General features: G+C 33.3%; 3 protein-coding genes and 1 pseudogene across 3 annotated transcripts; 1 reads left to right on the forward strand and 3 right to left on the reverse strand.

Annotated features, from left to right (window-relative positions):
• The first annotated feature begins 744 nt into the window (after positions 1 to 744).
• On the forward strand, positions 745 to 2299 carry LOC118059477 (tRNA (guanine-N(7)-)-methyltransferase). The gene is made up of 2 exons (XM_035072366.2): positions 745 to 905; positions 1254 to 2299. The coding sequence occupies exon 2, from the start codon at positions 1273 to 1275 to the stop codon at positions 2029 to 2031; it is 759 nt and encodes a 252-aa protein (XP_034928257.1). The 5' UTR covers positions 745 to 905; positions 1254 to 1272; the 3' UTR covers positions 2032 to 2299.
• A 669-nt stretch (positions 2300 to 2968) lies between these two features.
• Positions 2969 to 7262, reverse strand: LOC118059478 (RNA-binding KH domain-containing protein PEPPER). Its single transcript, XM_035072367.2, has 6 exons — positions 6831 to 7262; positions 5425 to 5695; positions 4809 to 4957; positions 4474 to 4737; positions 3620 to 3814; positions 2969 to 3319 (listed from the first exon to the last, which is right to left on the reverse strand). Exons 1-6 carry the CDS (start codon positions 7125 to 7127, stop codon positions 3113 to 3115), a joined length of 1383 nt encoding a protein of 460 aa, XP_034928258.1. The 5' UTR covers positions 7128 to 7262; the 3' UTR covers positions 2969 to 3112.
• Positions 7263 to 12982: 5720 nt separating this feature from the next.
• Positions 12983 to 17768, reverse strand: LOC118059479 (probable 3-hydroxyisobutyryl-CoA hydrolase 2). The gene is made up of 15 exons (XM_035072368.2): positions 17679 to 17768; positions 17331 to 17434; positions 16988 to 17068; positions 16491 to 16559; positions 16309 to 16372; positions 16144 to 16224; positions 15961 to 16044; positions 15549 to 15633; positions 15195 to 15280; positions 14607 to 14728; positions 14447 to 14507; positions 14265 to 14363; positions 14045 to 14146; positions 13932 to 13973; positions 12983 to 13852 (listed from the first exon to the last, which is right to left on the reverse strand). The coding sequence occupies exons 6-15, from the start codon at positions 16180 to 16182 to the stop codon at positions 13715 to 13717; spliced, it is 858 nt and encodes a 285-aa protein (XP_034928259.1). The 5' UTR covers positions 16183 to 16224; positions 16309 to 16372; positions 16491 to 16559; positions 16988 to 17068; positions 17331 to 17434; positions 17679 to 17768; the 3' UTR covers positions 12983 to 13714.
• A 4518-nt stretch (positions 17769 to 22286) lies between these two features.
• Positions 22287 to 26486, reverse strand: LOC118059500 (3-hydroxyisobutyryl-CoA hydrolase 1-like; annotated as a pseudogene).
• Positions 26487 to 26847: the final 361 nt, after the last annotated feature.

A 26847-nucleotide genomic window follows, 5' to 3' on the forward strand; every position in this document is an offset into this window, starting at 1 on the left:
TTTGAACTTGAAATTTAATTATACAATCTCATTATTATATTTATGCTTAATTTTATTAAGTCTTATTACCATGATATTGTAATTAGTTTTATTAATTTTATTAAATATAATAAAAATAGTAAAATCCAAACTCATAATCTTTTGTTTTTTACTTATTAAGAAATCATTTAAATTAAAAAATTTAATATGTTGTATGTATAAGTCTATAAGAACTTGTGAATAATCTTATTTTACTCTCTAATAATAGAATTTCTTAATGGAAGAACTAAACAGATTTTATTATCACATTCCAAAGTATTTGAAGATTTTCTAACTTCTTAATCCTTAATTTCCATTTATTGATCAGTTATCTTTAAATTTTATAACTAATTATAATTTTAATTGGTTGAAATGTTGTAATAGTACTGTCAGACTTTTTTGGCCTTTTGTTCCCTTGAGAATTTCAAGTCAAATATTATGTTCTCACCGTTTTATTTCTATTTTTCTAATTAAATTATCATACATTAAAAAACATTCTTGGTGATAGCTTCATTACTATTAATTCCATGTGGCTTATATTAATGGTTTGAATTGATATTAATAATTTCTTATTTTTATTTCAGTATATAGAGACCACCCAATACCCATAAGTTGTTGAAATTCTTCAATTTCCTTCCCTTTTATCGTCAAATATATATAACAAAATAAAATTTTAATTTCAAACACGTATCGTAGCCCATTCAAGAATACCTAAGAATAAATGGGCCAATAAATGACCTTCCTCTAGTTTTCAATTAGAGCCCATTGCAAGAAGCAAACACTGGAAACCCTAATTTGAATTTGTTCCCTCATCCTTCCGGTTAAGTTTATTCGATTTGCTAGAGGTTTTGAAAGCAATCAGACAACATTAGCTTTGTGACTTTCAGGTATCATCTCTTTCTTCTCTTCTCTTACACCACTTTGTTTCTGTTGCTGTAATGAAAGGAACGAAAAAGAAAAAAGAACGGAAACATCTATATTGCTTGTATGTCTTTTTGAGTAATGATGATTGAGTTTGTACATTATGATTAGTAAGATATTGAGATTTAATTTGGTTCTTAGTTTTAATATTTTGGGGAATTTGTGAGCTTTTTAATGATTGGCACCTCCTTTTAGGTTTTTATTCATCAAAGGAATTATAATGCTTTACTATGATGATGAACCTTTTGAGAGTGGATTAAATTCAAGCTTCTTTAATTTGGGGTTGAGAATTCTGTTTGTTATTGTTTATGCAGTAGGTGGAGATAGACAGAAATGTTAGAAAACGAAGCAAACCCGACAATCAGTAAGTCAACTGGCTTGCCTAGGAAGCGTTTTTATCGAGCACGAGCGCATAGCAATCCGTTGAGTGATTCGCATTTCCCTGTTCCGATTTCTCCTAGTCATGTTGACTTCTCGCTTCATTACCCTCAATTCTTTTCCTTGTCTTGTGAAGTTGGCTGTATCAAAAGGGTTCAGTTTGCTGATATTGGTTGTGGTTTTGGGGGGCTTCTTGTTAGCCTTTCAACACTTTTTCCAGAGACCTTGATCATTGGGATGGAGCTTAGGGATAAGGTGGCAGAGTACGTTAAGGAAAGGATTTTAGCATTGAGGACAACAAATCCTGGTCAATATCAAAATGTCTCTGTAGTTCGCACCAATTCGATGAAGTACATTCCCAATTACTTTGAGAAGGGGCAACTTACAAAAATGTTTTTCCTGTTTCCTGATCCTCATTTCAAAGAGAAGAATCATCGCAGACGAGTGATCAGTCCACATTTGCTTGATGAGTATGCATATGTTCTTGAGGTTGGTGGAATTATCTATACGATTACAGATGTGGAAGAACTTGGAGAGTGGATGAAGACTTGTATGGATAATCACCCTATGTTTGAAGCCCTCACAGAGGAGGAACTTCAAGCAGATCCAGCCGTGAAACTCTTGTGTACAGCAACTGAAGAAGGGCAAAAGGTTGCTAGGAATGGGGGACAGACTTTTCAAGCAGTCTATAGACGTATTGCACTCTCTCTTTGATGCATATTGGAACTCTTAGGCTGCTGATGCTCGATCAATAATGGGGATGAGTCATGACAGCCAATTTTGTAGGGTTTTTTTTATTGTTTTTTTGTTTTTAGTTGTTCTCGTTGGCTGTTTGCGGCCTCATTTTTATTTCGCAGTTTTACAAACATATGTTTCCCAATAGAGTTTTCCTGGCTGAAATCTGACTTGGAAGATATATGCGATTGTTTTACACATGGATTGTAAAATCAAAATAGTAATAAGATGAACACTTTTTTCTAAATTGTTATCTGTGTAACATCCTACTTCAGAATGAAAGTTGCATATCATTCTCTTTTCTTGTTTTTCCCTCTGCTGTATCATGGTAAAGAAAAAGAACGAGGAAATCAACACAAACCAAGGGGGCTAGCTTTTCTGGTGTCATCTTCGCCATCACTTTGCTCTGTCAGCAAGTCCCTAGCAGGACTTTACTGCTTCCAGTCACTTATAGCCTACGCTAATTGCTCAAGTCATGTCCCTTTGGTTGTCATTCGCTGTCTACCCAATAATACCCAATATCACAATTCATTCTTGAAACCATCTTTTTGTCGGTCTGTAATTCTTCAAGGTATTTACAAGAAAACAAAAAAATTGGGCTCCTGTATATCAATCTATCATGATTGTTATACATTTTGACCTACTTTAATTTATTGTGTTTCAAAGCATGATCATTACATCATTATTCTTTAGGTTCTTTGTGGATTTAAATTTCATTTCAAACGAGAATTAACCCAGTGGTTAAGATCTTTAGAGGTTAAGAACCTTTCCATCTGGATTTTTCGTCAAATTCACTACACCAAATACCCTGACAACTCAATGATCTTGTCAATTAACCAAACAATAACCGCTTCGCATTTATCTGATGTCAAGAATTGATGTGAAACCAGTTCAGGAATCATTCAAGCTTTGCATAAACATGAACAAGAAAATAGATCCATTTCATTTTTTCTTTTTATATGATGAAATAGCTATGACTGAATAGTGAATAGAGAGCTCAAGTTTTCAAATTACTATTTTGCTCAAACAAGTATCCAACGAATGTATCGTGCGCACACATTCAAAATCTATAACTGTTGTAACCTCCTGCACCTCCTGGACCGGGAGATCCATACCCTCCTATACTTGAGGATCCATACCCTCCTAGATGTGATGTAAATGAGGATGAAGGGTAGCCACTTTCTGCAATTTGTGAATATGCATTCAATCCTACATCTATCTTCCCATACATATTTGGCGTTGGTTCCTTGTGATTACTAATAAACTCCTGCAAACAAGATTCAAGACATTAGCTGCAGGTCATAGGGAGACTACAAAAATTAATCAATTAATACTTCCTGTCAAGTGCTAAAATCACCAAATTTCTATGATTTGAACATGAATGGAATGTCAATGGTGTATGAATATCAAAGTTTTATGCTGGAAGTGGAAATGAGCAACCAGAAATGTATATGCAGACAGATAATCAAGGAAGACGAGTGGATGAATACGTGTGTGCATGTGGTGGGGGCTGTTGAGGAAAAATGTTGGTACGTAGCAAAACTAACTAGCTATTAAAGACACCTACCTGTATAAGCTGTTGCGCCATCTGAACCTGAGAACTGGTACCCTTAATTTCCACAGTGATCTCATCAGGCAAACCTCTGCTCTCTTGTATTGAAAGGATTGCCCCACTGGTACGACGAATATAGGCAATATTGGATCCAGCAACACCAATGATATCCTCAGCATATGACAGAGGTACTTGCATTGTCTGTGTCACCTGAACAAGATAGTAACAGTGTTCTCAATCTATCCCAAGTAACATGGAGACATGAAATAACAAATGATATTTTGATTGATCAGCATGCTTGCTCTAAAGATTGATCCAAGAAAAAAATGAAGACAGCAGAGCTGTTAAGCCACACAGTTTCCCCCATCTAGGCAATTAAATTCAGCCTGAGGCATGCTGCTAGAGCATGGTTAGACAGAGAAAAAAACATAACATTCGAAGTGGTGGTAAGCCTTAGGCAGAAGAGGCATGGAATTTGAGAATCATTTAGCAAATCTTTGGGAACCAGAAACGTTCTAATTTAGATGATAAGCCTTTTTGACATGAGCATGCATGTCAGGAAGAACCATAAAAAATCAGCCCTAGGTATGCTGCCAAATTACAGGAGAATAACAGGGTTTTCCAGTCTTTGGCACGGTGCCAAAACAAAAATAGGAGATAAGAACATCACATTATAAGATGTCATGGCAGAAGAGGCATTGAATTTGGGAGTCATTTTCCTAACTGCAAAAGTTTAAGTGAAGGAACCAGAAATGCTAAAGATAAAACAAGATTTTTTGTCATGAGCATGCCCGTCACAAAGAACTATAACCAATCAGCCAAAATCATACTTGACTATAATATAAGAACAAATAGATAGTTAAACCAACCTGAGTTACTATAGGAGCAGTAGCACGGCCAAGTCCAGTTGAACGTAACCCTCCAAGTCCAGGATCTCCATAAAGTGAGAATCCAGGTTGTGAGATTTTGTGTTCAAAATGTGTTTCATGTTCATATATTGATGGATCCCGCTTCAAAGATAGGGAATAATCAGAAATAATCCCACTTGAAAATGCAGGAGCAGAATGCAGCGAGGGCTGAGCATTATCAGCGTGGGCATCTGCAGGGCGTTCCAGTGAAATTGTTGCATTGTACTGCAAAAGAACTTGGGTTACTTCATGATTCTCATAGTCAAAATCCAGCAACTTTAAATTGTTGGACTTACAGTTTTCTCAAATATAGGAATGACACTGTGATCAACCAAAAACTTCCTTAGATGTCCTATTACTGCTTCTAATGCTTTAAAAACCTTCATAGCTTCACCATGTATTTCCACAATTCTCTCATCTGAAGTAGCGTATGAGGGTATATCATCTAAGAGGAAAAAAAGAGCATCTGAGTTTGCACCAATTGAAAAAAGGAGAAAAAATCAGATAAATAGTGACACCTAGAGGAGTTATCAGTATAGCAATCCTTAAGTAAACATCGTCAAATTCCAGTCCATCCTAGCAAAGGGCCTTGGAAAATCGAGTCCAGAGAACCAAAATAATAACATGTTACAATCTTTTAGTGAAAACTGGTCTTCAGTTGCTTAGAATTTGCATCTATAAAAAACGTTGTGTTATAAAAGCATTCTTAAAGTTAGTAACACAAATTGAGGGAGCACATACAGGAAAAGAACACAAAGTTTGAAATAGAAACTGGAAATATGTAACATGAAATAGAAATAGCACAGCACACCACTGCCTCTATACTTTCTGCTCAATTTTTCTCTCAACAAAACGCAACTTGGTCAAATCCAATTGCTTAAATAAAGAGGAAAATGATTGTTTGAAGCATACCTTCTGCCATAACACGCACGACTACACCAGTGTTTTCCTGTATTGATTTGATTGTGGATCCTTGCTTCCCAATTAAGTTAATTGCCTGTGAAGATGCAACCAGTAACCTTATGGAACAAAATGCAGAGCCAGCTGCAGCGGTGGCGGCGGCTGAGCCTGTGTTGTCACCCTCACCAGGAGATAGACCGCTCACACGCTTGAACACTCTCAATACTGCATCCATTGCAGGAGATAGTGGAGCTTCAGGCTCTTCTTTACCAGAAATCAGAACCTGAAAAGAAACATCTACATTAATCATAACAGTTCCAGGAAGGAGTAAAACTGTGACTCAGTACAAAGAAAATCATAACACAAATAATTCAAACTGTTCAATCCAATATGGCTATTTTCAAATAGACCAGAGCTTTTCCATCTTACTTCCATTCACCAACAGTGGTAGAATCAGCCCAAGTCTCTCCTAGGGCCTTTACATTCAACGAGTAAACACAATTAGGACTAAGTTCAGCTTCCTACAGCTTGCAAACAAAACCCATGAAGGAGTTCTTATTTGGGTTAAATTGAACTTTCAAATGGTGTTCATCCAAGCTCATGAACATGTGCCATATATTTAATGATTCATATCAACTTTTCCATTTCATGATTTTGTTTCTTCACACCCACTCATTTACATTGAAGAAATCACTCAAAATAACACCAACCTCAACTTTTTTTAATATAATATAAACCTGTCCCTTTTTTTTTTTCAAAACTCAAAAGCCACCAACAGAAGTGATCAACTTCATGTCTAATTCAACACAATAAATTAAAAAAATCTGACTACAATACTCCAAACCTCGAGTCCTTCTACAAGTTAATTCATCTACTCTTAGGGTTTTCCTTCTAACAATAAAGCTACGAGATTTTCAATTCTTGTTTACATTCTTTCACAGTAGAATTAGCCAAGCCTCCCTTCAGGGTGTTTTAGAATAAAAAAATAAAATAAATAAAAAATTAAGGCTAAGGTCAGCTCATTCAAGCTCGTGAACATGGAATATGTATCTAACAATTCATAAAAGATTTCCCATTGCATGATATTATTATTATAATACCAAACAATACAACAGATACTCCTATTTAACAGAAAAAAAATAACAAAAAACAACACCAAGATCCATCCTTCTTATTTTAATATGCTGCAATCAAAACTGAAAATCGACCAAAAGAAACACTCAACTCAACAACCTGTGCCTCAAAACACTCCAAATTCTTCTCAGTTCCCAAAAAAAAAAAATTAAAAATCCCTTCTTTCACACAAAATCCCACAAAAAGGCACAAACTTGAACATCCAAACCCCCAACTTCAACAAAGATATTAACAAAACACAGAAGACACAAACTTTAACACTAAAAAAACAAGCTTTAACTTACAATTCTATCAGTAATACCAAGAGGACCTTCAAGAATACGAATCCGAGCACGTGTCTCATCACACATTTTCTTCACCAACTCTCCTTTCCGTCCAATTATGCTCCCTACTTTCGATACCGGCACTATTAACCTAAACACATTGTCTCCTGGCCATCCCGGCCACTTATCCTGTGATTGTGACTGCCCTTGTTGCTGTCCTGCCTCTGTCAGAGCTTCCGTTCCAGTTTCTGCTCGTTTGTTAATGGCGTTTGCTTCTGTTTGCTCTGAACTGAACCTTGTTGCGGCCGATGAGTCCATATTGATCGTTGATTGAATAATTTGGGATTCACTTAGGGTTTAATTGAAGAAATTTGGGATTCAATTAGGGTTTACGTATTTTTTCTCTCTGTGTGCGTGAGAGAGAGTGATTTGTGTCGTTGATAAGAACAAAAAAAAAAAAAAAAAGAAGAACAAAAAGAGAATTGTTTTTTAGTAGCATGTCGTCTGGGAGATATTTCTTTTAGAGTAGGCGACGAGTCGGTGTTTCACCTGAATTATTATTGTTATTGTGATTAGTTTTCATGCATGGATAATATTTAATGTGGTTTCCTTATTCACATAAAGAATAATGATGTATACTTTTATGTGAATAAAATGTTTGATAATTTTTAATAGATAGATATTTATATTTTGAATGATTTTCTATTCATAATATTGGAATTGCACAAAATAATAACTTTTTAGGTCGAATTTTTACGTATGTTTATCTAATTATTGTATCTAAAGAAAGAAAATTCATCTTTTATATATGCATGCATGCATGTATACCCCAAATGATTATGCAAATAGCAAATCTAATGATTGAAAACCTTGAATGTATGTAATGATTGACCATCATTGTTATAAGATTGAAATCATAAAATTGATTAAAAAAACTTATTAACAAAATCTAATTATTCTCGAAAAATTATTGTAGTTACAGTTATATTGACACTGATTATTAAAATAATGTAATGATAATTTTACTATTAAGTTTGCACTAATTTTCAAGGAGGTATTTTTTTCCCTTTTCCTGAAAATACAAATACGTAAGCTAATATATTATTTATTATCATATCTAGATTCAAAGCTTATAGTCAAGCAAGCTGATGCAACCAATGTCATAAATTCCATTTCAGTAAATGTTTTGTTTTTTTAATTAAAATTAAAATGTTTCTATTTTGGAGTGTTTATACTGTTTTAAGATTATACTGTTTATATATATATATATATAATAAACATAATTTAAATTCAAGATAAATTAATTATAAATTATACACTACAAACACAATGTCAAACAAATATAATTTAAAATTTAAAATATTTCTAAATAGTCAGGATTAAATTGATTTTTAATTTAAAGTAATTTAACTTAAACAAAATATCAAAATATTATGAAATTAAAATATTTTAACACAAATATTTTAAATATAGAGCTGGGTCAATGTTATTAAGGCTAATAGAATCTAAAGCATTCCTTGTTTTCCTCAATTCCTACAAAGTATAAACTTGAAAAAACAATATAAATATAAACCATATATATTAGTGATAAATCTAATTTTTAAAAATTAATATCATTTTAATGAAAATAGTAATAATAATTTTCAATATTATTATTAATATTATGGTTATTAAAAATAGTAATGAAAAAGAGCTTTTTATACTTAGATGATTTAATTAATTAAATTGAACAAAGTTCAAGACCGGAACATGTAGAATGAAATGGAATATTCTGGATGGAATTTAGCTGAAAAATCTAGAATGGACCGAGATTTGAAATGAGATGAAAATTATTTCGTTTTTTGAATTGATTGAAATGTTTCAGCCATTCCAAACGAAACAGAACGAAATTGAAAACAATGAATGCAACCGAACTTGTAAAACTGAAGGTTCATGTGAGTATTTGATATTACTAGATAAAATTCTGATTCAAACATGTTATTTTAATAACTTGAATTAAACATGTTTAGAGAAAAGATTTAGTTGTGCGAGAATATATTAACTCTTAAAACTAAAGTAACATGAGATCTGATTATTAAATTGAATTTAAATTTTTTCTTGTGATTTTACAAATATTATTTTCTTTGAGAAGCAATTGTGGCCATTATTGAATTGCTAGATCTTTTAGAACTAAATCTATAGTTGCTGTTTGGGTTAATTTTATTATTTTTTTAGGATTTTTTGTATTAATTTTTTTATTTTGGATTTTGTTTTAATTTTCTTAATATTTTTGGATTTTATATTGTTCTCTAATTTTTTATGACCAAGATCTTGTAAACATCTTAAAGAGGCAAATACTATATATTTAAATTTCAAAGAATAAAATTGTAAATGTAAAATTTATATATGCAATTCTTTTTACTCATTAAAATTCTTGTATTTTCTATGATATTGCTGTGTTATTAGCTTTTGCATGCATCAGAAGCTAAAACTGGCAGAAAGTTGAAGGGATTCCCAGTAGTCTTCAACTCTTGAAAAACATCTGTTCACCATTTCATCACTCACCAGCTCCAATTCTGCAGGCCCCGCTGTTCAAAACATGCATGATAACAAATTCTCATTACATTATGTGACTGCACCTTAGGGTGTGTTTTTTTTTGGGTTTGTAACATGGCCCTCGTTCCCTGCAGGAAAGCATATAATTAATTAATTACAGACTGATAGTCACTAATTGCATTAAATAAAATGAGAAATTACATTTGATGGAGTCGTTTGTGTTCTTATCATAATTTATACCACCTCGTAAATATAATTGCCGACTGTTCTTCTCTTAACGTGGCAAAAAATGTTATGCTCACGGACAAGGCATTGATCAAGTCCTTGCGTCCGGCTCTCTCTAACCTAATCAACATGCACAAAATTTATAAATTTTGACTTAGTTAAGAGATTAGAAACTAATGACTTGATTAATATCCGTCATCATACCGATTTGAGGGTAATTTTTAGGCTTAGTGGACTGGCTGACTCGATCGATCGATTTGATTGTCTCAAGAATCCACGTTCCTACTCTATCTTCCGCCAAACAAGTCAATTAGCAGCAAAATCTATTAATATTGCTAGGCGCATTCCTAATATTTGAGGCTTAAGTTTTTCTGTAATTAATAAGCTTAATTACCAGTGATGATAGAATTTCTTCAAATGTTTTTCTTGAAAAACTGTTGATAATCTCGATCCAATCTGTTTAATGATGGCTTTAATATTCTTAGCTGATCACCGTCTTAGATATATGGACAAGCTCCTGATGATTACCTGCTATAGACATCATCCTCTTGCACATTTGGTTTGTGCAAAAACTTGCTGATAATCTTAGAAATTGTGTTGGTATCCGAAGAAGTTATTCTCTCTTGTAAACTTTCCACTAAATGGAGATCCTATGACAAGAGAAAAGGATTTCAACCTTGCAAACCTCCGAAGGTATATATAAGATCAAAATATATAAATTGTAAAAGTTCAAAGTGATACAAGAGCATCCTCTTCCTCTTGGGGTGAGAATTTTAGGTGTTGGGATTAAATTGGAGTGGCCTATGCAAAGGTATTAGGAACCTTGATGAAGCAGTACAAAAAAACAAAAAAAAAACTCATTAGGTTTTCAATTGAGATGCTATGATATGATCCAGTGACATATTAAATTGAATTTGCTCGCTACTATCAAATTCGACTCCCAAGTAACAGGGAACCCTGAAAGACAATATGATGCCCCATCGTCAACAAAAGGTCCTTTTGCTGTTTCTGGCATAGCAAACACCTATATATATATATATATATATATATGCAAGTTCATGTATCAACAGAGTTGATTCACATATGAAATGAAACTAGTTAAGGAATCAAGATTTGTAGCAGAAGCATACAGTGTTTTTAGTGGCAATCTGAGCCTTCCATGCATGGATAGCCCAGCACCAGCTCCCATCACGATTCCATCAATAAGTGCAAGCTTCAAGGCCCAATTGCATAGATTAAGAAATTAACAAGAGTGAAGAATTATATTCCTATGATATCATTGACGGTGCCAAATAACTTGCATACATACCGCAGGCTTTCCAAACCTACAGATTTTTTGCCTGCAACAGATTTTAGTTTTATATGCAACAAATGATTTTAGTCGCTCATTAATCATCCCATTTTTTCAGCCTTTCCATTACCCTGCAAGACGGAGTTGAAGATAATGCTCATATTAGTTGGATAATAATGGCATTGGCAATGACAGATGAACGACTCACTCAGAGTTGAACCATTTTTTAATGTCCAATCACCTGTTCTAATATATGATTAAAACTCTAGCAAATCTTCTGATCAGTTTTTACCCACAATATCACAACTTTGACTTTAGGATCAACCTCGTAGGCATTCAACTCCTTGGTCATTCGAGAGATCTGTCAACAAAATTAATTAATTATTAATTGATAATACCATTCTGAATACCTCCAAAGCATACCTAGAAGAACATGAAGATAATAGCAGAAATATGGAGTTTAATTGACCTGCTTACAAGTTCTTATTCAAAATTCATTAGAAATGTTATAAGGTTCTCTTACGTATTAAAAAACCAATAATCAGCAGCTGTTTTGATTTTTTCGAATCAAACCAATTTCCACCGTTCAAGAACTCTTCAATGTTGGCGTAGGCATGTAAAGTTTTCTCTCCGCGCCCCCCCCCCCTCTTTTTTTTGGCAGTTGTGTGCTTTTATTAACATAGGAAAAAAAAAATTCCCCGTTTTATTTTAACTGAAAGAATTACTTTCCTTAATTAATAAGAAGATTGTGATAATATAGACTGATTTTCTCTCTAAATTACTTGTTTGCATGTTTGCAATTTTGCATTACATTGGGTGTGATCATTTTATTTATTTATTTTAGATTTAACAAAAAAAAATTTAGATAGTAAATAACTATTTAACATTTTCATTAAAATCAGTTCAAATGATCAATTTTGAAATCTCCTAACTTCTTATTTAGCTTAAGTTTTAAATTAAATCGTATGAAAATTATCGCGATGTGACTTAGTCAACCTTGTTTGTTGGTCTAAAAATAAGTTGGATGATTTAAGGATAAAATTAATAAAAAAATGAAAAAAAACTCTTTTGACTAGACTCCTTGTCTAGTATAGGTTCAAAATTAAACATGTAAGATTTATCTTGACGTGAGGTAGTTGATTTTAACTAGTCTAAAAATAATTTGAATGACTAATAAAAAAAATTAAGGATAAAATTGAAAAAAAAAACCTCTCAATTTAATTTTTTTATCTTATCAAAATTTAAAAGTAAACACATTGGATTTACCTTCACAAAACCTAGTACTTGTACCGACTTAAAGCAATCTAAATATTGTAAGAGAAACTGAAGATGTATTTGAGAAGAAAAATCAACCAAAAAAAAAAGAGGAGAAAATTAAAAATAAAACCTGCTTCACTGTTCAAGTTTTTGAGGTTGCAAGTATAATTTCTTTTATTTCCATATCGTAACACAACTGGGACCGTGGACTACTAAATTTTCTATCCAAAGCCGAAAGTTCAACAGCATATCATAAAGATTTATAGATCAAGATCCATGTTTTCTGGAGCAGGTTATTAATTGATATATTGAAAGTAAAAGGTGTAAGAAATGAAGTGTCCTTTTGTCTCCTGCATATCATGTAGAATGTCAAACAAATTAAATGCCGTATCTACCCAACCAATGCTACAAGTAGAGTGTCCTTTTGTCTTCTGTCAAATAAATTAAATGCCGTATCTTCCCAACCACTACAAGATCATCCACCCACCCTGATGTCTCTTTTACCTCGTCTATGTCTTCTCAGCACGCCCTAACGACTTTAATGTTTTGCCTAATTGTCAAAGTCTAGCTCGAGTCCATTATTTGTCTCTTGCTTGCACAGCAAAACCCAGTCAAGAAGCTAGCTCGAAATCAAAGAAAGAAGAGAGCTGTAAGAAGCTCATGTAAACAATGTGATGGCCGAGGCTGTTTAATTTCTGTGGTCTGCTCAATATCACCTTCTTCACACATGAATTTATTTCCTTCAGATAGCACCTGGAGGATGCAAATGGTTACATTAAGAAATTAATTAAACATTGCTTTCTTCTGCAAATCTTTACTTGGCTGTCATCGCAGATTTCAAATTGCGAGTGAATTGTGCAGCAGGGAACAGAGAATGGAGAGTGCACGTACCTGATTAACATCTTTCTCGAAGCAATGGGGGGCCATAGCCATTTTGAGATACAAATGATCTACTCTCTCTGTTCCATGGACACGGGTTGGCAAACGAGCCTTTCTACGATTCATAAACACTAGCAACCACCAGAAAACAACAGGCTGGTCAATTTCTGTGTGCAGCCAGCATATATTATTAATGTAATATCCTCCGACAATTTGCTAATTAAGGCGAAGAAAAAGGCTGGTGTAGTGTTTCTATTAATTACTTTCCCTTCTTTCAATTTCTGGATGTCAATGGATTACCATATTTGAATCAAGTGATCCACCTACGACCTTGATTTTGAACATTTACGAGTTAATTAGCATTTAATGTGCCATCTTGTAATGTTCCAAGCACAAAGGGGAGGTTTAGAGGGTGTTTAGCAAACGCAACTTAGCAAATTTTTGGCTGTTCAAATTTTGGTGCTTAGACAGGAACAGGAAGATCATACTCAAGGCAACAATATAACTTGTAAAAAGTAGGGGTGGAGGCATGAAAAATAGAATTTTCTCCAATGGAAAAGAGTGCATTATTTAATTAACACATCGTCCATTAATTATACTCAAGGCATGAAAAAGAGTGCATTATTTAATTAAGACATCGTCCATTAATTATACAACTGTCTGCTTCTGTGATCATGGAGATAGATAGTCCTGATCACCCCCTAAAACTTTTCCAGTTTCAAAGTTTTGGCCTCATGGTATCAACTAAGTTGGATCTGGTAGGAAGTTGAAGGGATTCCATGTAATCTTCATCAGCTTTGGAGAAATATCGGTCCACTATTTCATCAGTCACTAGCTCTAACTTTGAAGGATCCCACTGTTAAAAACAAGAAAAGACAATTACATTCCATTATGTGATTGATAAGAAAATATATCAAGCACAGTACCATATGCACCTTGGGATTTCGGTCTTTGTCCAACAACATGGCCCTCGTTCCCTGCAGAGACGCATAGTCATTGCATTATGTTCTTATCATTGAAATTAAGTTCTTACCTTTCCTATAATTACCTCATAAAAATCATCGCTAACTGTTCTTCTCGCAATGTGGGAACCAACAGTAAATTCCTGGATGAGGCATTGCTCAAGTCCTTGCGTGCGGCCCTCTCTAATCTAATCGACACCCGAAAAGTTATTTATGGGAATTGAAGAAAAGGGGAGCATTCTTTGAAATGTAATTGAAACAAAATATTTAGGTAAAAGATAAGAAATCACTTAAAATCATTCATACCGATCTAAGGGAAATTTTGAGGCTTGTTGGACAGGCTGATTTCATCCAGTTGATTGCCTCAAGAATCCACTTTTCTGCTCTAGTTTCTGCCTCACTCTCCTAAAACAAGTCAAGCAGGTATCATATTGATGGCATTCCTAATTGAGGATTTCTACACTACTTTAGTGAGAAAAGCTGCTTACCAGTGATGATAGTATTTCTTCAACTGTTGTTCTTGAGAAACATTTGTTAATAATCTCCAATCTATTTAATGATTGGATATTCAAATTCAGGATGGATGTTAACAGACACTAGAAGATATTGATACAAGCAGCACAATATTTTCAGGGACCTGAACATTACCTGCTAAAAGCACCATGCTGTTTAACATTTGGTTTGTGCATAAATTTGCTGATGATCTCAGAAATTGTTTTCGTATCAGAAGAAGTTACTTCATCTAGTGCAGTTTCCAACAAACGGACATCCTACGATAAAAAAACGAAAGAGAAAGAAATTATGCAATCCTCTGATGGTAAATAAGAGAACATATACGACAAAAGAACTATCACTGCAGCGAGAAACTGGTTGGTGTCCTTAAAATGAATCTAGGTTCCCTTGTCAAGAGGATTGGGGATTGAAGGATAACGGGAGTTTGTTACAAGTTAAAATCCTCAAGCATCATGGAGTTTGTTATAGGTCAAAACTCTAAAAAAATCAAGAGCACCATATTTTTGTTAGTTCCTAAAATGATCGAAGAAAAAATAAATTTCTAAACTGCTTAATAATGGAATAAAAAAGGAAAAACTCCTGCAGCAGATTCCTGGTGCAGATAAAGAAATTTATAAATTCTGTGAGGCAACTAGATGTCTCAATTATATCCTACTTTCAATTGCTTTTCTGTGTAACCTTTTAATCGTAAATTAAACTGAGCACAATTCTAAGAGACATTACCTTTGAGAGCATGAAATGATTTGCAAGGCCACACTCAACCATTTCTGCTCCTCTAATCTTAGTTCCAGTAAGTCCCAAATATTCACCTATATAATATTTTTGATGAGTTAGAATGAGTAAAAACAGAACTGAATCAGAATCTTCAAGACTAAATTAAATTGCTAATGAATAAAAGAATCAGAAAAGGAATTTTCATCTTCAATCAATTTCTTAACACTGCAGTGTGCTTACATTTCAAAAACCAAACAGGGTTCATGAATATTCACGAGGGTGTAAAATCAGAAGGAAGATGATAAATCATAAAATCGTACCAGACAATTATTAAAGTAGATAGAATACTGAGTAGCTAGTTACCAAAAAATCCAGGGAGCCTGGAAAGGAAATATGATGACCCAACATCAGTAAAATGTCCTATTGCTGTTTCTGGCATGGCGAACACCTATGCAAGTTGATGTAACAATCAAACACCATTACTTATCCACTGTACAAATGAGATGAACACGCAGATGCTTATAATATCATTTGTTTTTTATTTTCATCACAAAATATGAAGATTCCAAGAGTTAGCTTTCTTTGAACTGAAGAAACATTAATTCATGAAAAGAAGACAGTCCTTCTGAGGCAAAATGCAAAAACCATGTTGCATAAATGAAGGTTCCCCAACCAATACTGCTCTTTCCTCTTTCAGAAATATCACCAAGAGAAATCAGTTTTCTATGTTGCCAAAGGAATAAAATGAAGCAGTATGTAAAGCAGAAGCACATACAGTGTTTTCAGTGACAATCCTGAAAGTTCTCTGCAGGGATAGCCCAGCACCACCTCCCATCACGATCCCATCAATAATCGCAACCTTCAAATATCCAAGGAAGATGACAAGAGTGAAGAAATATATGAGATATTATTGCCTTTGCTAGTTTGCATAATGATGGAGCCATATAACTTTTTATACCACAGGCTTTCCATATGTTGCAACCAAGTAGTCCAACATGATTTGTTTTCTTGTAAAAATTCATTCCATAGCTCCAGTGCCCTGCTTCATCCAAGGAGATAACATTAACAACATCAAACATTTTCCAATTACTTTTTGAAACGCTTCTTAGAAGATGATTTTCACCTGCAACCATACAAGTATATGATGCCAAGACATCACCACCAGCGCAAAATGCCTTTCCGTTTCCCTGCATGAGATTTAGTTCAATGTGATGTCTGAGCTAGATGATAATGGCATCGGCAGAGACAAATGAATGAATCATAAGGAGTAGAATCATGTTCTGATGTCTAAATCAGCTTTTTTACCTTCAATATCACAATTTTGACTTTAGGATCAACCTCGTAAGCTTTCAACTCCTTGATCATCTGGCAGGTCTGCCAACAACATTAATAAAAGGAGTTACTGATCAAGTTTTTTATTATTATTTACCAGGTTAATGATCAAGAAAGTTGACATTGAAGGTAAGAAGAAATATGTATATTTCACACGGCTTTGAAAAGCATTCAACGTTGTTGCTGTTTTAGCTAAAGATGGTGTCGCACTGTCGCTAGATCAGAAGATTTTATGCTATGGCTTTGAATCTTGTTTTTATCTGCTGGCATTACTTATTTCATCACCCTGTTTTGTCATCTTTGTTTATTTTTATGCTTGAGAGAAACTTGCGTGTCTCTGATGAGTACCGTTTCCTGATTTCTTTTAGTGAAATGTGCCATCCTTTATGAGAAGAAAAGAAGCTGGAAAACGAAGGGCAAAAGTACATGTGTGTTTCGTAAATAAATTAGAAAAATCAATTTAAGCATACCATGTGATAGGTGAGGCTGTTTAACTTGTGTGGTCTGTTCAATATCACCTTCTTCACACATGAATTTCCCTCGAACAGCACCTAGATCAGGATACAAATCCTATGAAGAAATTAAATATTTCTTGGCTGCCCTTGTACAAGCTTAGAGAAAAAGCTTTTCATTCTATTTTGTTGATATGCATGAACATAAATTAAGAGCATTGCGATGAACAGTGAGTAAGAGCATCGAGAAGGAAACTTTGGCCTGTTGGTATCTTCAATTTCTTGTATTTTTCTTCATGCATCTGCCATTTTCCATTTATCGCAAGAAATGTAGCGCAAAAGAGAAGAAAATGGGAAGTACCTGGTCAACATCTCTGTCGAAGCAGTGACGGATAGCCATTAGAGATATAAATCCGCTCTCTTGGTTCCAAGATACGAGTTAGCAAACAAGCCTTCTTATAAACACTAGCAACCACCATTAATCAAGTTAGGCAATCCCAGTACAGAATTTGCTAGTTCATTTAAAAAAACCAACTACAACCACGAGAATTCTAAAGAGCAATTTGCATGAAAACTTAAACAGACAGACACATATATATACTCAGCTTGTCTTAATCAAGTTGGAGGCATTTGGGGCAAGTGGCAACCATCACAATCAAAGTAAACAATCCAACGCAAAAGGAATGATGAGTGCAAGCAAGAAGCAAACCTAATGAAACTCAACCAATTAACTTCTATGACAATGTTTATGAAATCTGGTACTCGAGCAGGATAGCCACTTTTCTCACAGCCAGCCGTCTTCCACAAGAAAGCAGGAAGTGATCAATCGCCACTGCATTTTAAAGCACTGCTAGCTTGGTTAGCAGCACATGCATGAGCTTCTTTATTGTAGTTGGTTGGGTATTTACGGGGGCAGATGGACTTAATGTTAGTTTAATATATATAACCATGTATCAAATAAGTTGGTTACACATGATAGTATTATATTAATATAAATATATATTTTTTAATTTATTTTTAATATTTATATAATATTAAATTAATAAATCTAGAGTAGAGATAAAGTTCATGGGACAAAAAAAACTTTGCAAAAGAAATTATAAAATTATTATAATTATGAAATTCTTATTGCATTAGAACATTGTTAATAAAATGTTCTTGATCGATGCATAGAACTAATATGTAGGTGTTTGTCATAAGACATACACACTAAAAATGATCTGTATGAGAATTTCATATCGAGAGATCATATATGTCTATGAAAAGGCTCACATGACGGTTGTGTAAGTTATCTTTAGACTTGAGATCACTAAGTTATATTATATAGAGAATGTTATGCTCTGATCAAATGATATTGACTAAAAAATCATTGGTCAAGATGGAGGTAGTGTTTGTTTAAGAGGTTGCGTCTGCGTTTTGTTAAAAACGCAGATGCAACCTGTTTGGTAATTAAAAAAATGCTTGTTACTATTCATGGGTCCCACTGTCTGCTGCGTTTGAAACACAATAAAAAGGAAAGCAGCTAGGAGCTGCTTCTTGCACGGCAAAATGTTGAGCATGCCTCCACTGTTCACATGAACAATTTTTTCTTTCTTTCAATAAACTAGTGTAGTTAATTGATTTCACTCGCACTGTTCACGTGAACGTGAACAATAATTTTTTTTTAAAAAAAAATAGTTTAAGGTGAATTAAATTTACCTGTACTGTAATCTCAATTTTATTCCTGATAATATTTTACCTAATTTTGTAGTTCTTGTCGGATACATTTTGTACGTAATAGAATTGTAGATAGTTTAATGGAACAATAAATTTTTTTATATATAAAATATGATTTATTTCATGATGTAATAGCAACAGTTAAATCCACAATATTTAAATTAAAAACCATCAATATTAATATATATTTTTTAAAATTATTTTATAACCTCAATTTTAAAAGTATTCTTAACCAAACACATTAAACTACTTTTTCTTCAACCTCAATTTGAACCACAGTTTTAACAAAACACCTATTTTTCCAAACCAATTAACCTGAAATAAAAGTACTTTTTTATAAAACAATTTTTTTTAAACCACAATCACAATAGCTACCACAATACCAAACACACTCGAAATGCGATTTAAAAAGAGTTTTAAATCTTATTCAAATGATCAATGACTATTATGTAGAGAACAAACATGATTTAATATGACAGACATACTCCATGCTTTAATGTTAAATCAGAACATTATTGATGAAAAGAAATTGATTGCATTGAGAAACCAGTCACTGAAAAGTTAAGTCAAACTACTAATGATTTTTTTAATATTTGGAGATCATGACATGTTGCTAGACGATGTACCTGATATTAAAATATAAATTAATCAATTGTTGAATTGATAATAAATTAATTTATTTAATTCTATTTAATTAGAATTATAATTTATAATTGGGCCAACATATTAGGAGCCTAATTAGTCATACACATTAAGAACCATTAGTCAAAAATTAAACTATGATGATTTAATTAAGTATGATTTGATTAAAATATATTTTATAAATTAAGAACTAGAATATAATTAATACATGTATTATATTTGTAGACCTAGAAAATTAAATAAGGACTTGGTTGAATTAATTTCTAAAATTATTCTGAATTAATATATGAATATTATTCTGGGGGCAAATTAATTAATATTTTACTAATTTATAGGGTTTTTCAGCTTTTTCTATAAATAGTAAGCTATGCCTTTTATTTTTGTAAGGTTGTTTTTGTTAGAACATAAAAGCTACATAAATTACATAATAAAAAAATAATACTTTAGGCATAACAATCGATTCCAAGCTCTCATTGACTTTGTGTGTGTCTGGCAGTCCAAATTCCAAGCTCTCATATTTAGGGGGAAGTGTCAAATGGAAGTGCAGACTCTAGAATATGACTTTCCTTAAATAAATTTGGATTCCGGTAGATATTATTCACAAACTGCACCAAACAATAAAACAAGATGTGCACCGAGAGCTCTTCTCCACAGTTTAGAAATTGATTAGATTTTTTGGCTTAATTACTTTTGCTTATGTGTACCGTGAGAGCAATAGTTCGACAGATTATATGGCTAAGCAGGTAGTGTGAAAATCAAGTGATTTCATTACTTGGTTTTGATCCATCTTTCAGATTATGTCTATCAGGTTGCTAAAAGTGCTTCTCTTCAAAGTCCAGATTCAAAATTGGAGGGTCTTGGAAGATTCCCCTGGATTTTGCCTTGTATCAAACCAATCATGTTCTTGACTTAGTATTGAGTGAGTAAATCGCAACACTAGAGATACACAAGTTCTTCATTAAGGAGAAGTTAGATAGAAAATTATGGAGTTGTCTAAGATCAAATTTGATAATCTGGCATTCCACCGAAACAGTTTTTAAGTGGAGTGTTTTTAAACAGTGGTCATGAATGACATTTATGCACCAAACTTGAAAGAGAATGCTGAGATTTTCTGATTTCTTATTTAGATATTTAAAGTTAATTTCTTTAGGTTTCTATTTTTTATATTTAATTAGTTTTCTTTCTTAACTTAATTAGTTTTGTATATATACTGGTCATGCAAATTGCGAGTGAATTTTGCAGCAGGGAACAGAGAAATGGAGAGTGCACGTACCTGATTAACATCTTTCTCGAAGCAACGGGGGCCGGCCATAGCCATTAAAGTTTGAGATACAAATGATCTACTCTCTCTGTTCCATATGAACACAGGTCAGCAAACGAGCCTTTCTATATTTCATAAACACTGGCATTTCTTTGTGCAGCCATGCACATATAATTATTGTGTCATATTGACAACGTAGTACAATGAATTGCCTACCACTGATAAAGTAGTTCTTAATCTGCCTTAGGTATGGTTTTCTTTTTTAAAAACTAATAGCACAGTAGTAATTTGAAAGTTTTTGCAAATAACACAATTTAAAAAAAATTGAAGAAATAATACATGAAATTTTGAAACGTGCTGCTATTTTTAAGTGTGATATTTAATACATGCTGCTATTATTAAATATCTCTCGCAAAAAAATGTAATTTTATGAATTTTTTTTCCAATATGTTTTATGAGTCAAAATATATATCTTTATCCAACTTGTAGACTAAAAAAGTAGATTCCAAATAAAATTTTAAAAAAGTTATTGTTCACAAAGTAGTTTTTTTCTGTTTTTTAGTGTCAATCGGTCAGGTAATTTAATTGACAATTATAAATTGATCGATCGATTTATCCTAAATTTAATTGATATTGTGTTTGTAAAACATGTCATCAATTAAAATTTTATTGTGGTTTTCAACCATGATATTTAATTGAAGTCGCAATTTATAAAAGTGATATTTAATTAAATATCAAAGTTCATAGTCATAATATTCAAAAGTGTGTTATTTCATCAAAAATTTTTTTTTGCTGCTATGTTAATTTATATATCTTTTTATTTTGTATGCTAATTATCTAATTTGTGCTTAAATATACGGGTCTATCGAGGAGTAACCAATTTTGGTGCCCAAAATATCCACCGACAATTTGCAAATTAAGGCAAGGAAAAAGCTTGGTGCAGTGTTTATATTAATTGGTTTCCCTTCTTTCAATTTCTTGTTATCAATGGATTACCGTATCATTTGAATCAAGTCATCCACCAACAACCTTGACTTTGAGCCTTGACGAATTAATTAGCATTTAATATGTCTTGTTCTAACGTTCCAAGTCAGGAGAAGAGGTTGGTTTCTGTACATGTGTATGCTTGATGTTGCGATGTAGTTATATATGGAAAGAAACAAGTTTTTTAAAAAAGAAATATAATTTTTTTTAGTCAAGTTCTTAAGAAAGAATTTTTAGTAATACTAAAAATATAATGTGTGTTAATTAACCTAATATTTTCAAAATTATAGATGTGAGACTATCACATTTTCCCTTTTTCTTAAATGTGCGATGCTCCCATCGAGCTCTAAAATTCTAGAGATGGCCCTCACCCTCTCTAAAGGTATATTACTTTGTCTAACACCACGGTTTCAATGCAGCATGATGATAATTTGGTCCAAAGTTTTGGTGCTTAGACAGGAAAGATCATGGCAACAATATAAAGTGTCGAAACTGGGGGGGAGACATGAAAAACAGAATGTTCTCCAACGGAAATCAAGAGTGCATTGTTTGATTAAGACATCGTTCTTATTGTTGATGCTACAGAACAAGTCCTTAATCCAATAAGAAAAGAGACAGCTGTTCTATTATCAGCTTGAAACGTTATATTCAATCACCAGCTTATGTAATCATGGAGAAAGATAGTCCTGATCACCCCCTAAAGCTTTTCTAGTTTCAAAGTTTTGGCCTCATGGTATCAACTAAGTTGGATCTGGTAGGAAGTTGAAGGGGTTCCATGTCATCTTCATCGACTCTGGAGAAATACCGGCCCACCATTTCATCGGTCACTAGCTCTAACTTTGAAGGCTCCCACTGTTAAAAACAAGAGAAGTGGATTACATTACAGTGTGTGATTGTTAAGAAAACATATCAAGCATAGCTAGTACCATATGTACCTTGGGATTCTTGTCTTTGTCCAGTAAGATGGCCCTAATTCCCTGCAAGAAAACCCTGTGATTAGAGACGAATAGTCATCGCATTATGTTCTTATTATCGAAGTTATGTTCTTATCATTCCTCTAATTAATTACCTCATAAAAATCATTGCTAACTGTTCTTCTCAAAATGTGGCAAACAATAGTACATTCCTGGATGAGGCATTGCTCAAGTCCTTGCTTGCGGCCCTCTCTAATCTAATCCACACATGAAAAGTTATTTCTGGATTTTAAAGAAAAAGGAAGCATTCCTTGAATTGCAATTGAAAAAAAATATTAACTCAAGTAAAAGATCAGAAATCCCTTAAAATCATTCATACCGATCTAAGGGAAATTTTGAGGCTGGTTGGACAGGCTGACTTCATCCAGTTGATTGCATCAAGAATCCACTTTTCTGATTTAGTTTCTGCCTCACTCTCCTAAAACAAGTCAAGCAGGTATCATACTTATGGCATTCCTAACCGAGACTTTCTACACTAAGTTTAGGTGAGAAAAGGTGCTTCTGTGATATGCTCACCAGTGATGACAGTATTTCTTCAACTGTTGTTCTCGAGAAACATTTGTTGATGATCTCCGGTCTATTTAATGATTAAGTATTCAAATTCAGGATGGATGTTAACAGACACTAGTAGATATTGATAAAAGCAGCACAAAATTTTCAGGGACCTGAACATTACCTGCTAAAAGCACCAAGCTGTTTAACATTTGGTTTGTGCATAAATTTGCTGATGATCTCAGAAATTGTTTTCGTATCAGTAGAAGTTACTTCATCTAGTGCAGTTTCCAACAAACGGACATCCTACCACCACACAAAAAAAAAAAAAAAAAAAAAAAAAAAAAAAGAGAAAATTATGCAATCCTCTGATGGTAAATAAGAGAACATTCACGATAAAATAACTATCACTGCAGCAAAAAGAAACTGATGTTAGAGAGGATATCTGATGCAGATCAAGAGATTTCTGAATATTCTGTGAGGCAAATGCTTTTCTGTGTAACCATTTAATGGTAAATATAATTGAGCACAATTCTAAGAGGCATTACCTTTGCGAGCATAAAATGAGTCGCAAGGCCACATTCAACCATTTCTGCTCCTCTAATCTTAGCTCCAGTAAGTCCCAAATATTCACCTATATAGCATTTATAATGAATTAGAATTAAGTACATAAAGCACTGAATCAGAATCTTCAAGGATAAATTAACTTGCTAACGAATAAAGGAAAAAGAAAAATAATCTTTCTTTTTCCATGATGCATTGGATCAATTTTCATCTTACATCTCAAAAAACACACGTTGTTCATGAATATTCAGAAGTTTGTACACTCAGAGGGAAGATAAGAAGGCAAGAAACTCTTTCCAAACTATTAGTAAAGTAGATAGAGTAACAAATAGGTAGTTACCAAAAAATCCAGGGAGCCTGGAAAGGAAATATGATGACCCAACATCAGTAAAATGTCCTATTGCGGTCTCTGGCATAGCGAACACCTATGCAAGTTCATGTAACAACCAAGCACCATTACTTATCCACTGTACAAATGAGATGAACATATGCTTCTACTATCATTTCGTTTTTTTTAATATATATATTTATGAAAGACGAGAATTTTATTAATCTTTTTCATCACGAAATATGAAGATTCGATGAGTTAGCTTTCTTTGAACAACTGAAGAAACATTAATTCATGAAAAGAAGACAGCCCTTCCTCAACAAATACATGCATCCTATGCTATCCAGGCCGCCTCCATCATCACCTTGAGTTATCTGATTTAGCTGATAGGTTGATAAATTATCCTACAACAACTTAATCTCCGAAACAATGAAAAAAAACCTCCCGCTGAATCATGGAAGTATAATTATAATTTGTTGCACTTCAAACTCTTAATCTGATTATCCTCAAGATTTTTAGTAAATCTCAAAATAAAGAACATCAAGTTTCTGTGATCATTCCACTGTTCTACAGTACCTTAAGTTTCTTTTCTCCTCAGTAGTATGTTTTAAGGCAATCAAGTATTTATATTATGAGGCTTGGTTCCTGGCATAAGACAAAGTCCTTGTAGGAGGTCTTTGGCCATCTAGAGAGAAGACCATCAAATATTTTGTATAATTATTTAAGTGATATAGTCGAGCTTGTAGAAATTATTCAAACTGAAAGTTTGTAGTATTTGAGTGAGGATCTGATACTCTTACATGGGAAAACTATGATGTTGACCTTACATGTATTTTTATAAATTAGTGAGATAAGCTTAAGTTCAGGAAAAAGTTTGATAGAGTTAGAACAAGTTAGCATCTTAATTAAAACGATGATAAAAGAAGATTTGATTATTAGATTGAGCTTCAATTTTTTTTAGGTAATTATACAAGTAGTTTTACCTGATTTAAATAATCATTGTGTCACTAATCAGACTGTTATGTTTTCCGTAATCAGGTTTCAAGCTCGGATGCTCCCGTTTAAGCCAATTTTGTTATTTATCCTACGTTTTTTTTGGATATATGTTTAATTTCTTTATCATTTTTTGATTTCTAGTTGTTTTCTAATAAAGATAGAATTTTCTGGTTTATTTAAAAATCTTGGAAATCTCTTAAGGAGACAATCACCATATTTATAAATTTTAGATAATAAAATTACGATTTTATGATTCACATCTACAACCATTTTTGCTAATCAATATTCTTGTATTTTCTATGTTATTGCTATCCTATTAGCTTCCACCAGCATCACTAAGTTATTTAGAAACATCACTAAAACAAATCAACTCCCTATATTTCCAATATGTAAAGCAGAAGCATACAGTGTTTTCAGTGACAATCCTGAAAGTTCCCTGCAGGGATAGCCCAGCGCCACCTCCCATCACGATCCCATCAATAATTGCAACCTTCAAATATCCAATTGCGTTTATCAAAATCAAATGAAGATGACAAGAGTAAAGAAATATGTGAGGTAATTATTGGCTTTGCTAGTTTGCATAATGATAGAGCCATATAGCTTCTATACCACAGGCTTTCCATATGTTGCAACCAAGTAGTCCAACATGATTTGTTTCTTGTAAAAATTTGTCCCATAGCTCCAATGCCCTGTTTCATCCAAGGAGATAAACATTAACGGCATCAAACATTATCCAATTACTTTTAAACTTTCTTAGAAGATGATTTTCACCTGCAACCATACAAGTATATGATGCCAAGACATCACCACCAGCACAAAATGCCTTTCCGTTTCCCTGCATGAGATTTAGTTGAATGTGATGTCTGAGCTAGATGATAATGGCATCGGCAGCGAAAAATGAATTTATCATACAGAGTAAAATCATCTTTTGATGTCTAACCATGTCCAACTTAATTAGAGGTTGAGAATTCCAGCACATTCCTAAATCAGCTTTTTTACCTTCAATATCACAATTTTGACTTTAGGATCAACCTCGTAAGCTTTCAACTCCTTGATCATCTGACAGGTCTGCCAACAAAATTAATAAAAAGAGTTACTGATCAAGTTTTTTATTATTATTTACCAGGTTAATGATCAAGAAAGTTGACATTGAAGGTGAGAAGAAATATGTATATTTCACACGGCTTTGAAAAGCAATCAGCATACTTCATAAGAAAAAAGCTGGTGCTTTAGCTAAAGATGGTACTGTCGCACTGTCGCTAGATCTGAAGATTTTATGCCATGGATTCGAATCTTGTTTTTATCTCCTGGCACTACTTATTTCACCACCCTGTTTTGTTATCTTTGTTTATTTTTATGCTTGAGAGAAACTTGTGTGTCTCTGAGTACCGTTTCCTGATTTCTTTTAGTGAAATGTGCCATCCTTTATGAGAAGAAAAGAAGCTGGAAAACGAAGGGCAAAAGTACATGTATGATTCGTAAATAAATTAGAAAAATCAATTTAAGCATACCATGTGATAGGTGAGGCTGTTTTAACTTGTGTGGTCTGTTCAGTATCATTCTTCACACATGAATTTCCTTCGAACAGCACCTAGATCAGGATACAAATCCTATGAAGAAATTAAATATTTCTTGGCTGCCCTTGTACAAGCTTAGAGAAAAAGCTTTTCACTCCATTTTGTTGATATGCATGAACATAAATTAAGAGCAATGCAATGAACAGTGAGTAAGAGCACCAAGAAGGAAACTTTGGCCTGCTGGTATCTTCAATTTGTTGTATTTTTCTTCATGCATTTGCCATTTTCCGTTTATCCGCAAGAAATGTAGCGCTAAAGAGAAGAGAATGGGAAGTACCTGGTCAACATCTTTGTCGAAGCAGTGACGGATAGCCATTAGAGATATAAATCCGCTCTCTTGGTTC

This window comes from Populus alba, chromosome 18 (genome assembly GCF_005239225.2).
Source record: "Populus alba chromosome 18, ASM523922v2, whole genome shotgun sequence".
Taxonomy (NCBI): domain Eukaryota; kingdom Viridiplantae; phylum Streptophyta; class Magnoliopsida; order Malpighiales; family Salicaceae; genus Populus; species Populus alba.

Coding starts and splice junctions, on each gene's coding strand:
- LOC118059478 (XM_035072367.2), bottom strand. CDS start 7,127: ATGGACTCATCGGCCGCAACAAGGTTCAGTTCAGAGCAAACAGAAGCA. Junction 3,815..4,473: donor CTGCTCCTATAGTAACTCAG/GTTGGTTTAACT, acceptor TATCTTGTTCAG/GTGACACAGACAATGCAAGT. Junction 3,320..3,619: donor TGGCGCAACAGCTTATACAG/GTAGGTGTCTTT, acceptor TCTTGTTTGCAG/GAGTTTATTAGTAATCACAA.
- LOC118059479 (XM_035072368.2), bottom strand. CDS start 16,182: ATGTTGGACTACTTGGTTGCAACATATGGAAAGCCTGTG. Junction 13,974..14,044: donor TTAGCGATGATTTTTATGAG/GTAATTATAGGA, acceptor GCGTCTCTGCAG/GGAACGAGGGCCATGTTGTT. Junction 13,853..13,931: donor ACAAAGACCGAAATCCCAAG/GTGCATATGGTA, acceptor TGTTTTTAACAG/TGGGATCCTTCAAAGTTAGA.
- LOC118059477 (XM_035072366.2), top strand. CDS start 1,273: ATGTTAGAAAACGAAGCAAACCCGACAATCAGTAAGTCAACTGGCTTG.